This window comes from Sceloporus occidentalis, unplaced genomic scaffold (genome assembly GCF_023333645.1).
Source record: "Sceloporus occidentalis isolate IW3139 unplaced genomic scaffold, rSceOcc1.0.p SCAF_20, whole genome shotgun sequence".
Classification (NCBI taxonomy): domain Eukaryota; kingdom Metazoa; phylum Chordata; class Lepidosauria; order Squamata; family Phrynosomatidae; genus Sceloporus; species Sceloporus occidentalis.
The window spans coordinates 7,521,528-7,534,142 of NW_028317000.1; the positions used below are offsets into that span (position 1 = coordinate 7,521,528).

At 46.0% G+C, this 12,615-nt stretch overlaps 1 protein-coding gene across 2 annotated transcripts; it reads right to left on the minus strand.

Moving 5' to 3' along the window:
* Nucleotides 1-1,097: 1,097 nt before the first annotated feature.
* CHTOP (chromatin target of PRMT1) lies at nt 1,098-11,684 on the minus strand. Of its 2 annotated transcripts, none has more exons than XM_089482989.1 (6): nt 11,421-11,684; nt 9,896-9,976; nt 7,058-7,208; nt 4,737-4,923; nt 3,484-3,618; nt 1,098-2,185 (listed from the first exon to the last, which is right to left on the minus strand). In XM_089482989.1, exons 2-6 carry the CDS (start codon nt 9,958-9,960, stop codon nt 1,983-1,985), a joined length of 741 nt encoding a protein of 246 aa, XP_089339115.1. In that variant the 5' UTR covers nt 9,961-9,976; nt 11,421-11,684; the 3' UTR covers nt 1,098-1,982. The 2 variants fall into 2 exon arrangements, with proteins under 2 accessions (XP_089339115.1, XP_089339116.1); XM_089482990.1 differs by having other exon boundaries at nt 1,099-2,185; nt 4,737-4,920; nt 11,421-11,683.
* Between the last annotated feature and the right edge of the window lie 931 nt (nt 11,685-12,615).

The following is a 12,615-nucleotide window of genomic DNA, read 5'->3' on the forward strand; positions in this document are numbered from 1 at the left end:
TAAGAGCTTTCCAACCAACACAGAGAAGGAGGTGAGGGTGCGCGTCCCTTAGTAGTGAAGGCTGTACCTCTGAGCAAGCGCAAAGTACATCTGGCTGCATTTCTCTAGGTTAAGGAGGAAAGTGACAGTTCGGTTCTTTATCCCAAACTCTGTATGGACTTCTTGGTCGCCCCCAGATGCCAACTTATCCTTTAGCTACACATCCCTACAAGGGAGGTTAGGCAGAGATGGGGATAGGGAACAACCCCAATGTATCTTCCTCCCACCTGAAAGTCCAGGAAGATTTGTTGTAACTCTACACCACTTTAGAGCCCAGCGTTCCAACTAATACTACCTTCCTTGCTCAGGGGTGCAGGGACACTGCTTTCATGTTAATGTACTGTGTTGTATTATACTTACTGTATTTTTATCGACTGTGCTTGTATGTATTTTATCAGGTTGTAAACCCACTCGATCTGCAGGGAGAGGCGGGGAAATATAAATGGTTATTATAAATGCATCTGCACATGTGTATCTGTACTCCATCTGCTTCCTCTGGGCACAATAGACACAGTACAATAGCCTGACGCAACACCTCATGTATCGGAAGAAGGAATTATCCATGCCACCCTTTTTAAATCTTTCAAGGTTCCACATAACTTTGGTGGTGCTGATGCAATGGACAGAAGGTACTCTTCTGGAGATGGTTAGAAAGAATTGAAAGACACAGCCGTGTTAGTCTGGAAAATCAATATGCAAAGGGATCTTGCAGCACTGTTGAGACTAACTGGAAGAAAGAAGATGGCAGCATGAGCTTTCGTAGACTTATGTCTCCCTCCTCAGATGCATGGGTCATCTGAACTAGGTGAAGCATAATAGCTGACTGCTCACTGCAGCTTAAGGCAGGCTTTCTTTACATTTCTCCTTGCCCTTTGGCAGTCTTGAGAAACAAGAACTAAAAGAACAAGCTGAATTTAGGGAGGTTTGGAATTGAAGACCCAAGGACCATGTGAAAGAGTAGTGATAGTGTCTTCATAAATACATATATTAGTAGCCATCTGTTCATACTAAGCAGTCAAGTCTTGAGGTGTAGGTTTCCACCGATAAATAAGCACACACGCATAGCCACGTTTTTTTTCTCTTCCCTGCATTTGTTTCTTACAGTAAAACAGAAAATACAAGATGCCATTCAAAACTAGAACCGAACAGCTGAACTCACAAAACTCCAGTTGGCGAAGAGACAAAGCAGGTGCCTCCTTGGTGTTTTAAACATGGGGAAAACTCAACCAGCATGAACATCGAAACTAAAGAGTCTGAAGCAGGCCTTTTCAAAATGAAAATAATAAATCACAATCGTTTTCAGCCACATCAGGTTTTTGTCGAATTAAATTCACCGAGAACAATTTGGTTTTCTGGGAATACCATCTAAGATTCATACACTGACTATAGGGCAGGGAAATCCCTTACCCGCCAGAAAGGAACAGGGATTTAGCAACAAGACGGCAGGAGCAGCTACCTTGAAACGTAACTGTTGCAGCAGCTGTAACTGCTACCTCTCACAGCTCATGATAAGCACCAGAGACCTTCTATGTACAGTAAGGCCCAATTCTAAGAGAAGTGGGAGATCGCGCATGCAATGTTTTCCCACTTAAGAGAGAAGGGGGTCGGGTGGATCTCAACCTGCCTGCTCCACTAATAAGATGGATGCCATCTCTCGATAGCCCACCTGTCAAATTCAGTTTCAGAGTCATTTAAGAAATGTGTACATATATGTATAAAAACACACACGCCCGGTTTCATACAACACAAAGAGTATCAAAATGTAAAAGGAACACATTAACGTTGTCATCCCCTTCCCCGACCCACATGTCAAGTCTGCAGATCATACCCCCCCGGCACTATCAGCATTTGCTGGTCTTGGCTTACAGGAGGGGGAAAGACCTGCATGTGCGCACACACTCACACACACAGCGTGCCTCAGCAAGTGTCTACAAGAAGATGTGTCAGTCATTGGTTTCAGGGTCTGTCTGGGCCATGTAAGCATCCAGCTCAGCATCCAGGTGTCCTTTTGTTTTTGACATGTACGCATCAAGCTGGTTGTCCAACTGTTCCTTGGTCAGCGCTGGGCGGGTGGCACCTCTGCCGCGTCCTCTGCCTCTCCCCCGGCCACCAAAGCCGCCTCGTCCACGGCCTGCCATGCCACGACCTGCCCATGAAGGGGAATAAGTAGGGAGTTAGCTGCAACTCTTTAACTTTCATCTGCCCCTTCTCCTTGAACAAAATCTACAGGGAAGAGATCCCACTTCTGCTACTAGAGACCTCAGGCCCCAGGAGGAGTGGCTCAGGGAGCTGCATATGTTTAGCCTGGGGAAAGAGAAGGTTAAGAGGAGACTTGATAGCTATGTTTAAATATATGAAAGGATGCCACACTGAGAAAGGAGCAAGCTTGGTTTTTTGCTACTCTGCGGACTAGGGCATAGAACAATGGATGCAAGCTACAGAAAAAGAGATTCAACCTCAACATTAGGAAAAGCTTCCTGAGGGTAAGAGCTGTTCTACAGTGGAAGATGCTGTCTTGAGAGTGACATTGTCTCCTTCTTTGGAGATATTTAAACAGAGGCTGGACTGCCATCTGTCAGGAGTGCCTTGCTTGCATGTTTCTGCATAGCAGAATGGCTATGGGGGTCTCTTCCAACTCTGATACTATAAATGTAATTCCCTCAGAACTCTGGGCTCAGGATGAGGCAGTGTAGTATGCACATATGCATACATCAGCCTTTAAATTATGGTACTACCTGCTTGTAATGGCAATCTGAATGTAACTTTTTGCTAACCGTTTCCTGCAAACAAGGGGAATGTCACGTACATTAAAATGTCATCTTTTTTTCCCTTTTCCAGAGTAGCCCTTCAGGTAGAACACTTAAGGCCAGGAGGCCAGCAAGCACCCTCAACTGTAGCCCCAGCCTGGATTATCTTGACAAAGTCACTACTCCAGGCTTTAAAAAACAAGAAAACAGGCTGAAGGTAGTGGCAACACTGAATTGGGGGTACAGGGCTCTAGGAAAGGCTTGCCTTACCAAAGACACCACTTGAGAACTACAATTTACAGAGGTGTGTGAGCATCTTAAAAAAGATTACTCCGGGCAACAGTGTGACATAAAGATTAGAGTATAATGGCTTGGATTTGGGAGAACTGTACTTCTGTCCCACCTGGTGTCTGGGTCAGTTGCCCATCCACCTTCCCCTTCCATCTGTCCCATCAGAGTTGAGATGATAAAGTGGAGAGGAGATGAACCATGTCCACCACCTCAACTCAGTGGAGCAAAGGCAGAATATAAATGTACCCTCCCCCCAAAATATCTAGTCTTGTACTCCCTTCTCCTTAGCCATGATGGATTGGAAAAAAGAATGAATTAACTGGACTTCACTGTTTTTTGTAAAATAAATGAAACATGCAAATGCTATTAATATGACATGCAAAAGCAAATGCATCATCTCACTCACCTCGGCCACCAATTCCACCGCGCCCCATGGCACCTCTGCTAAGCCCGCCTCTGCCAGGCCCACCTCGGCCTCTAAGGCCTCTTCTCAGGCCCATCCGAGGGGCTAAGCCACGGCCTCCCCGAAGTAAGCCCTGTCCTTTAATAGAGGGGGAAATTTGTTAAAAGGTTACCTGACAATACAACTTCACTAGAAAACAGAGGTTATCTCTAGATTGCTTATCACTACATTAGCTACTTAAATCCCTGCATCTCTGAGTGACACAACAGATTCACAAGTGTTGGGGCATGTCAAATCTTTCCTGGGATTTTTCATCCCCTTCACTGACCAAGGGCTCCCCTCCAACTAATACAGCAAATGGTCTTTGGAGTACTAGCCCAAAATTCCCATATCTAAGCTACCTAGAGAATGTGTAGCCTGCTTGATAGTGTTAGACTCCAACATCCATCAGCCCTAGCTAGAATGGCCAACAGCAAAAGCAAACCCAATGTCCTTTCAGATCATGATAGCTCTGTTTAAATATTTGAAGGGATGTCATATTGAGCTAGCTTGTTTTCAGCTGCTCCAGAGAACAGGACCCAGAGCAATGGATGCAAGCTCCAGGAAAAGAGATTCCACCTAAACATAAGAGATGTTTGATAGTGGAAGACATTCCCTCGAAGAGTGATGGAGGGTCTTTAAACAGAGGCTGGATGGCCATCTGTCGGGCATGCTTTGTCTGAGAGTTCCTGCATGGCAGAATGGGGTTGGACTGGATGGCCCTTAAGGTCTCTTCCAACTCTGTATGATTCTGTGATTCAAATGAAAGCAGAAGTCTAACATCAACTTAAAGGTTATGCACTTCCCACACGTGCCCCAGAAACCAAAAAAATAGCAAAATGTACTCCCAAATGCCCAATTTTGCATTTGTTAGCTCATGACACATGCTAAGGAGCTCTGCCAAAAGTGTTTCATCAGCTGAGGTTAATCTTATTTGTGCCTCCCCACCTTCTCTATCTATACCTACTTTTTCCACCTTAGATTTTCTCCTCCCTTCCCTATTTGCATTATACATTTCTGAAGTCACTGATAATACATTACAGCATCAGAACTATCTATATTAGCACCTGGACTGAAGTGAGAGCGCAAGTAAAGAGAACAAATGTTTGTGGAAGAGATCATTGCCCCAAAAGCATATTGCTCAGAAACCAAAGTATCAAGCTGGTGTATCTCAAGTGTTATTTGGCAGATCTCACCTTGACCAAGCCAGCACTAACCTCTCAGGGGAATTCCTCCTCGTAGCAAGGCTCTTGTTCCGCGCCCGCCACGCATCGCTCCTCGGGGCAAGCCTCGCTGACCCATGGGCAAGCCTCGCCCCCCTAATGTCCCACGAGCCAAGGGTCCTGCTGGCCGGCCCAAGCGTGCCTGGATGTTACTCTTCCCCAGGCGCTGTTTCAGGCTCTTCTGGGAGAAGAGAGTGTTAAACAGGGAAAGGCTGTACACAAACAAGCAACAGGCACAGAGGGAGGAGCGCAAACTGACGGGAGAAACTACACAAGAAGTTGTACACTGTCAGGAAGTTCATAAAGAGCTGGGAAGAAAAGCATGAAGTAAAACAATTGCTGCTGGAGAACTAGAAGATGGAAATACTGCAATGCTGACTTGTTACATAACCTGTGAAACAGCATTTCCTACATTAGTAGCATCAAGGATACTTGCTAGATTTACAATATTAAGCATGGGATCCCAGCTTTCATACGATAATCAGCTCAGGAAACCCAGTTTAGAGAGCAAACGATAACCCAATGATACCAGAAAAACAAGTGTTTAGGTTTTACATTAACATTTGCCTCTAAGAGGTTGTGAAGCTTTCAGGCAGGATGTACGGCAGATGTATTCGGTAAGGACCACATGCACCAATGACGCTGTATGACAACAATAATTTAGAAGATCCGACAGTCCTGTGCAGCTACTCTGGAGAATATAATAGTTTAGCCTAATGTTGCTTTTGCGTTTTCCTCTGAACTCCTTGAGATTGGCAGACAGAAAATAAAGGAGCCAGAAGCTATACGAACTAAGGTCCAATTTCCACTTCCAGTTGTCTAAAAGATTTCTTCCAAATACTTCCTTCAGGCAGCTGTCTGTTAGGGTGGCCTCTTATACAACATCTATTTTGAGCACAACTGCAGAGTGTTTCTGAAAGAGCAACCCCTCAAGGGATGTTCTGGGAGAAGAGATCTAAAAGGTCTGAGAGATCAAGCACCGCTGAAAGTCCGAAAGTGCCAGGACAAACCCTAGCTAGGCAGGAATGCTCTTGAGGGCTTTTTCATGCCACATGCCAAGGGTTTAGGGCAAGGGTGCTATATTTAACCATCACCCTTCCATTTTAAAACAACAGGCAGCCAGATATGTAGCGCTCCAGAGCATGGCTTAGCAATCCACAGTGGGTTTGGTTTAGCAATCCACAGTGGGAGCATTCTCTCACTCTATGATGAGTGCAGGCATTTTGAGGTGGAACACAGCCATCTTTCATGAAGAGAGATGGCTCTTTCGTACAAGAGCTGTGCTTCTTTTTTTTCATGGCTCTTTCGCTATGAAGATATGACATGGGGAACACCTGATAAAGCTTCAGAACCCTGTAAAGAACAGAGTACGACTGCCACCCTGGAAAAATTAATTTTGGACTACAGTAGCACAGCATTTCTAGCTTTTAAGCACAAGTTACATACTTCTAGCTGTTTGGGATATCTGTCTAGTTTTGAGACTGTTATGCTACAGTCTCTTCTTCTACCCTGAAATAGAGTGACTAGCTGCATCCTTATGGGATCCAGAATAAACTTGTGACAAGTGCCTTTTTTGCTTTTAAATCACCTTTTACTAATATAAATATATATACACCTATAAATGCATGGGATACATGTGTATTGGTACAAATGTATAAAAGCATTTGCACATATGTACACTCATCCCTCCATATTTGTGGCTTTGATATTTGCAGATTTGGTTGTTTACGGATTTGACTGTGTTCTCTCTAGGAATATCTGGGTCCTCCAGTGCAACTCTATGGTCAACTTTAACTAAAAATTGCCCTGAAAGATCTAGAGAATCCTAAAGAGAATACTCTACTAGGCCTTTGTACTCCTCCATTGCAGTTCTATGGTCAGTGTCTGTCGGACATTGACCACAGAGTTGCAATGGAGGACCTAGAGATTCCTAGAGAGGATACTCCACTAGGCCTTTGTACTCCTCCATTGCAGTTCTATGGTCAGTGTCTGTCGGACATTGACCACCGAGTTGCACTGGAGGACCTAGAGATTCCTAGAGAGGTGTCATCTCAGGTAAAAACGTGGTGTTTTTGTTATTTGTGGTTTTTCCATATTCACAGTGGTCTTGTGCCCCTAACCCTAGTGAATATGGAGGGACATGGGTATATATATAAATGGGATATACATTGAGATTTCCTGCAGGGCAGAGGGTTGGATGGATAGCCCTTGTGGTCTCTTCCAACTCTATGATTCTGTGAATCAATCAAATAATAAAATGTGATGTTTAATGGGGAGATCTCTCCAAAATGCCCACCCTTCTGCATCGGTCTCACCTGCTTGAGTTTTAAGGCGGCCTGGACAGAAGGTCTATTCTCCATCTGCTGGGCCAGCCTCCTGTTTCGGGCGCTGGCTAGCTGTTGCTGCTGCATGGTGGCGCGAATGTTCACGGGGATCGGCTGTTTGTTCTTCAGCATATTAGTAAAGCTTCAAGGTCGAACAAAATGGGTGTTTAAATAAAGTTTCACAACAAAAAGCATTTCAACCGGCATTTCACAGCCCCTTAAGAGCAGGGCAGCTGCATCCCATGAACTTTTATGCAACAACGTGGTACACACTTAAGATGTCACACGTTAGCGAGTTACAGATTTTTTTCCTCTGTTTTTTTTTTCTCTCTCTCTCTCCAGAAAATGTGCAAGGACAGAACATTCAAAAGGTGTGGATTAGTGCAGTATATTAAAACCAGATGCAGAAATCTTTTAGAAAGTGTCTGTGGTTTCAAAAATAATAAAAGTAAAGATGAAGACACACAAAGCAGTAAGCAGAGATGGTGACAAGAATGGGGCAGACACAGAGAGGAGGAAAAGCAATGCCAACGTAAACCAGACTGGCAGCAGCCAAGAAAAGGAGCCTAAGAGAGGGTTGCCAAACCAAACCCTGCTGAGCCACTAGTTAAACCTGCTATCTTCCATTCGCTACTCTGGCAGACTGGGCTACAAGATTTCTCTAGTCAGCTGTATTTCTGGCCTCCACAGAACTACAATCCCAGCTTTCTAAGAATACACCTGAGAAATCATTGATACTCCCATTTTTTTTGTTAACAGTGGCCTGATACAGACAAGCCAAAATAAAGCTACTTCGAGTCACTTTGGAGGTATGCTGTTTAAATGATACATGCGTCCTAAGAGTCCAGAAGCCACACTGAAGCGACACTCCAGTCCTAAGGACTGGAGCGCAGCTTTGGTGAAGCTTCCAGACTCTTAGGACACATGTATCGTTGAAACACCATACCTCCAAAGTGACCTGAAGCAGCTTTATTTTGGCCTGTCTGTATAGGGCCAGTGTAAACTTTTTGACACCTGAAGGTTATTCAGTTGTGACTAGACCGTTGCTCTCAATGGGCACAAATGGCAAAAGAAGCTCAATGGCACCAGTTAGTTATCATCATGTAAGCTTTCCCTAAATTCCACAAGTCTGCTCAAATAAGACAAACCTTTCCCTATGAGCCATTATCAGTTATTAGCCACAATGCTGAGCATAGAAACATTTCCTTCTGCAAGCTACTTTGCCACATTCAGTCTGAAACTAAAAGGTCCAGAAGGATACCTAGATATTGCTATGTAAGAGGTTCCTCAGTCTCAAACAATTGTCACAATAGTGTAATATCAGACTAGGAATCATGGCCTTTTGCTTGATCAAGGCTTGGCCACCTTTAGAAATAAATTATTCAGATCTATAAAGACGACGGTCAATGGCTAGTTAGTCCTGCTACCTTGAGTATCGGAAATGGTATGTCTCTGTATACTAGATACCAGGGAATGTGAGAAGAGGGCTATTCCTCTCATGCCTGCCTGGGGACATTCGGCTAACCACTGCAGAGACAAAGGCCTGTTACAGACTGCCAAAATAAAGCTGCTTTGGGTCTCTTTGGAGGTATGCTATTTAAATGACGCATGGGTCCTAAGAGTCCGGAGGTCGTGCCAAAGCCACACTCCATTCCTAAGCACTGGAGTGCAGCTTTGGTGCAGCTTCCGGATTCTTAGGGTGCATGCATCATTTAAACAGCATACCTCCAGAGACTCAAAGCAGCTTTATTTTGGCAGTCTGTAACAGGCCAAAATAACAAACTACATAGGCCTTTGGTCCAAACCAGCACAACCCTTACATTATGCTAGAGCCCAGTGGTTATCAACCTTTGGCTCCCCAAATGTTTTGGACTTCAATCCCAGACGTCCCAGCCAGCTTGCCCAAATGATCAGGGATTCTGGGAGCTGAAGTCTAAAATGCCCGGAGGACCCAAGGTTGAGAACCACTGTGCTAGTCCTACTGCCCCATCGGCCCAAGAATGTTTGAATATTTAGTGCTGGAGCAAAGTTCAAATGCTCCAAAATACCTGGGAATTTGTTCTTGACGGGTATAAGCCCCATTACCTCCCCCTCCAGGCCTTCTCTTTTGGAACGAGCTCTGAGTGTTTGCTGAAGAAGAAGTTTAATTTAATTTAAATTTAAGGATAACGCCTTACCTAGGAAGGGAATTTAGCGAAGGAAGTCAGTGCAGTGTAAACCTCACCCATTAGTTGGACACGAGAGATATAGAAACACGCCATAGAGGAGAGGGAGAAGGAGGCATGCGGAGGAAAGGAAGAAGGCGATGGATGGAGCAGCAGAGCACTTGCCTCTTACAAGGTCCAAGGGCAATGCCAAGGAGCCTTTGGGCTGATCAGAGCGGCCAGCTGCCTGCCTCTTACAGGCCAGACCACACAGGTCTGTGTGTCTGCCTTGGACAGCGCAGCAAGCCTCCTGCAGCGTAGGTCACATGCTACCGCACTGCAGGGTCACCTATATATATATATATAAATATATAAAACGTGAACACATGTGGAAGAAATAGGAGGGTACGAGGTTTCCTTAAAACACATCCCACCATATCAACGCTTTCAGCTTATCATCAGACAGACATTTTGTGTTTTGCCCTTTCAACCTCGTGTACCACTCTCTGCTGTGGGATTTAAGGCAGAAGTGAGCTGCCCCTTCTTTGTTCGAATAGACTAAAGGCAGGGCAAAGACCATGTTGGTTCTGGATACTGTAAACAGAGACAATTAAGCAAAAATAAAAATTGGGTTTTTAAAAAAATAAAAATCTTATGAGCTGAAGTTGGCCGTTGTGTTCCTCACCGCTCGTTGAGGGACATCTTGGTGGTGCTCTTAAGCACGACTTTCGGTGCTGACTGTGCAGCCATCTCAGGTCCCCAGAATCTATAAAAGAGAGAGAAGAGAGGGGCAGGTTCAAAATGGAGCAATCGAGGTCACGTTTTGTATTTTCAAGGAGCTCAGGACCACTAAGGGGGACGTTTAGCCTGGAGAAGAGAAGGTTAAGAGGTGATAGGATAGCCCTGGTTAAATACTTGAAGGGAGGTCATATTGAAGAGGGAGCAAGCTTGTTTTCTGCTGCTCCAGAGAAAAGGGCCCGGAACAATGGATGCAAGCTCCAGGAAAAGAGATTCCAGCTCAACATTAGGAGGAACTTCTTGGCAGTAAGAGGTATTCAAGAATGGAACACACTGTCTCAGAGTTTGGTGGACTCTCCTTCTTTGGAGGTCTTTATACAGAGGCTGGATGGGGTGCTTTGATTGTGAGTTCCTGCATGGCAGAAGGGAGTTGGACTGGATGGCCCTTGGGGTCTCTTTCAACACTAGGATTCTATGAAACCATGAAGCCCTATGAGGAATGCCTTAAGGAGCTGGGGATGTTTAGTCTGGAGAAGAGAAGGTTAAGAAGTGATAGGATAACCCTGTTTAAATACTTGAGGGGATGTCGTATTGAGGAGGGAGCAAGCTTGTTTTCTGCTGCTCCAGAGAATAAGAGATGGAGCAATGGATGCAAGTTACAGGAAAAGAGATTCCACCTCAACATCAGGAAGAACGTCTTGACAGTGAGGGCTGTTAGACAGTGGTACACACTCCTTCCTCGGAGTGTAGTGGAGTCTCCTTCCTTGGAGGTCTTTAAGCAGAGGCTGGATGGCCATTTGTTACAAGGGATGCTTTGGCTGAGAGTTCCTGCATGGCAGAAAGGGGTTGGACTGGATGGCCCTTGCAGTCTCTTCCAACGCTACGATTCTATGTTAAGGTTTCACAGAGTTGGAAGAAACCCCAAGAGCAGCCCCTCCAGTCCAACCCGCTTCCGCCAGGAGTCCCTGCGTGGCAAAATGGAGTTGGACTGGATGGCCCTTGGGGTCTCTCTCAATTCTAGGAGTCAATGAGTGTTATTCCAAGACCCTATAATTCTAGCACTCTATGATTCTAGGATCCTATAGACCAACGGTTCCCAACCTTTGGGTCCTCCAGGTGCTTTGGACTTCAACTCCCAGAGGCCCCAGCCAATTTAGCCAGTAGCAAGGCATTATGGGAGATGAAGTCCAAAATGTGTGGAGAACCAAAAGGTTGGGAACCACTGCTACAGACCCTAGGATTTCATAACTCTAGGATTCTAGTACTGTAGTATTCTATCACTCTGGGATTCCAGAGGCTTCTATGGACTCTAGCATCCATAGCTCTATGATCCGGGTCCCTGGCTGCCAGCGTTCCAAGCGGGTCACGTGGTTCCCTCCAACGGCCGAGGAGGCCACGCCCCCTTCCCTCCCCCTCCGGCGCCTCACAGACAAGGCTTTCCCTCTCTTTGCATTCGCGGCTTGAATCCTCACCGTCGGGGTCGGGGCTCGCTCTGCGGCTCCGCTGGCGGCTGCGTCTTTGGCGGCGGGAGGCTCCGGTCAGGCTTAGCCCGGCCTCCCCCGTCAGGTGCCCCGAAGGAAAAGATGGTGGCGGTGGCAGCGGCTCCTTTCCCTCACAGACTGCCTCCTCTTTCCTTTCCCGCGCTTCTGCCCCAGCGGCTGACTCTCGCTCGCCTCTAGACTCTCTCCCGGCAAAATGGCGCCCGGCTCGTCCCGCCCTCGCCGGGTTTTGCTCTTTTTTTGGCCCCGCCTTTTGTAAGCGTCTGCGCATGCGCCGAGGGAGAGACTCTATACCGCCGCGCAGGCGCACAATTGCTTCCTCATTAGGGCGGAGCTCTGGCTGAGAGGAAAGGGGGCGGGGTTCAGCGTGTGGCGGAAGGTGATTGGCTGGTTCTCTTGGAGGCGAGAAGGGGTTGGGCCTCAAACACAAAAGGGGCGGGGCTACGTCGGGACATTAAAAAAACCCGAAAGGGGAGGGATTTAATGAATGGCTGGAAAGCGAGAGGCCCATGCCTGAGGGGGCGTGGCTCCAGTGTGGGGCGGGGCTTGGAGGTTTGATTGACAGCTTTGCTCTTATATTCTGCTGTCTTTCAGCTGGGGAGAGGGGGCGGGGTTCAGCGTGTGGCGGGAAAAGGATTGGCTAGGAGGCGAGAAGGGGCGGGGCCACATCGGAACATAAGATTGGAAAGAAATCGAGGCTCAAGGGGGCGGGACTTCTCTTTGGGGCGGGGCTTAGCGGCTTGATTGACAGCTCTGCTTTTATGTTGTGAATGAAACTCCCTGCATTTAACTGGATATATATATATATATATATATATATAAAACAAGAAAGCAATATATATTTATAAACAAACAGTGCTGGGTTTATTTATTTATTTATTTATTATTGCATTTATTAATCGCCTCCTTATTAATTATTATTGATCATTAATAATGTGCAAATGACAGCAGTGTGATGCTGCAGCTAACAAGGCCAATGCGATTCTAGGCTGTATCAATAGAAGTATAGTGTCTAGACCAAGGGAAGTCAAAGTGCCACTCTATTCTGCTTTGGACATAATAGAATAAAAACCATAAAATGGTGAAGGACCTGGAAATATAAGAGGTTATATGATAACCCTGTTTAAATACTTGAAGGGATGTCATACTGAGGAGGGAGCAAGCTTGT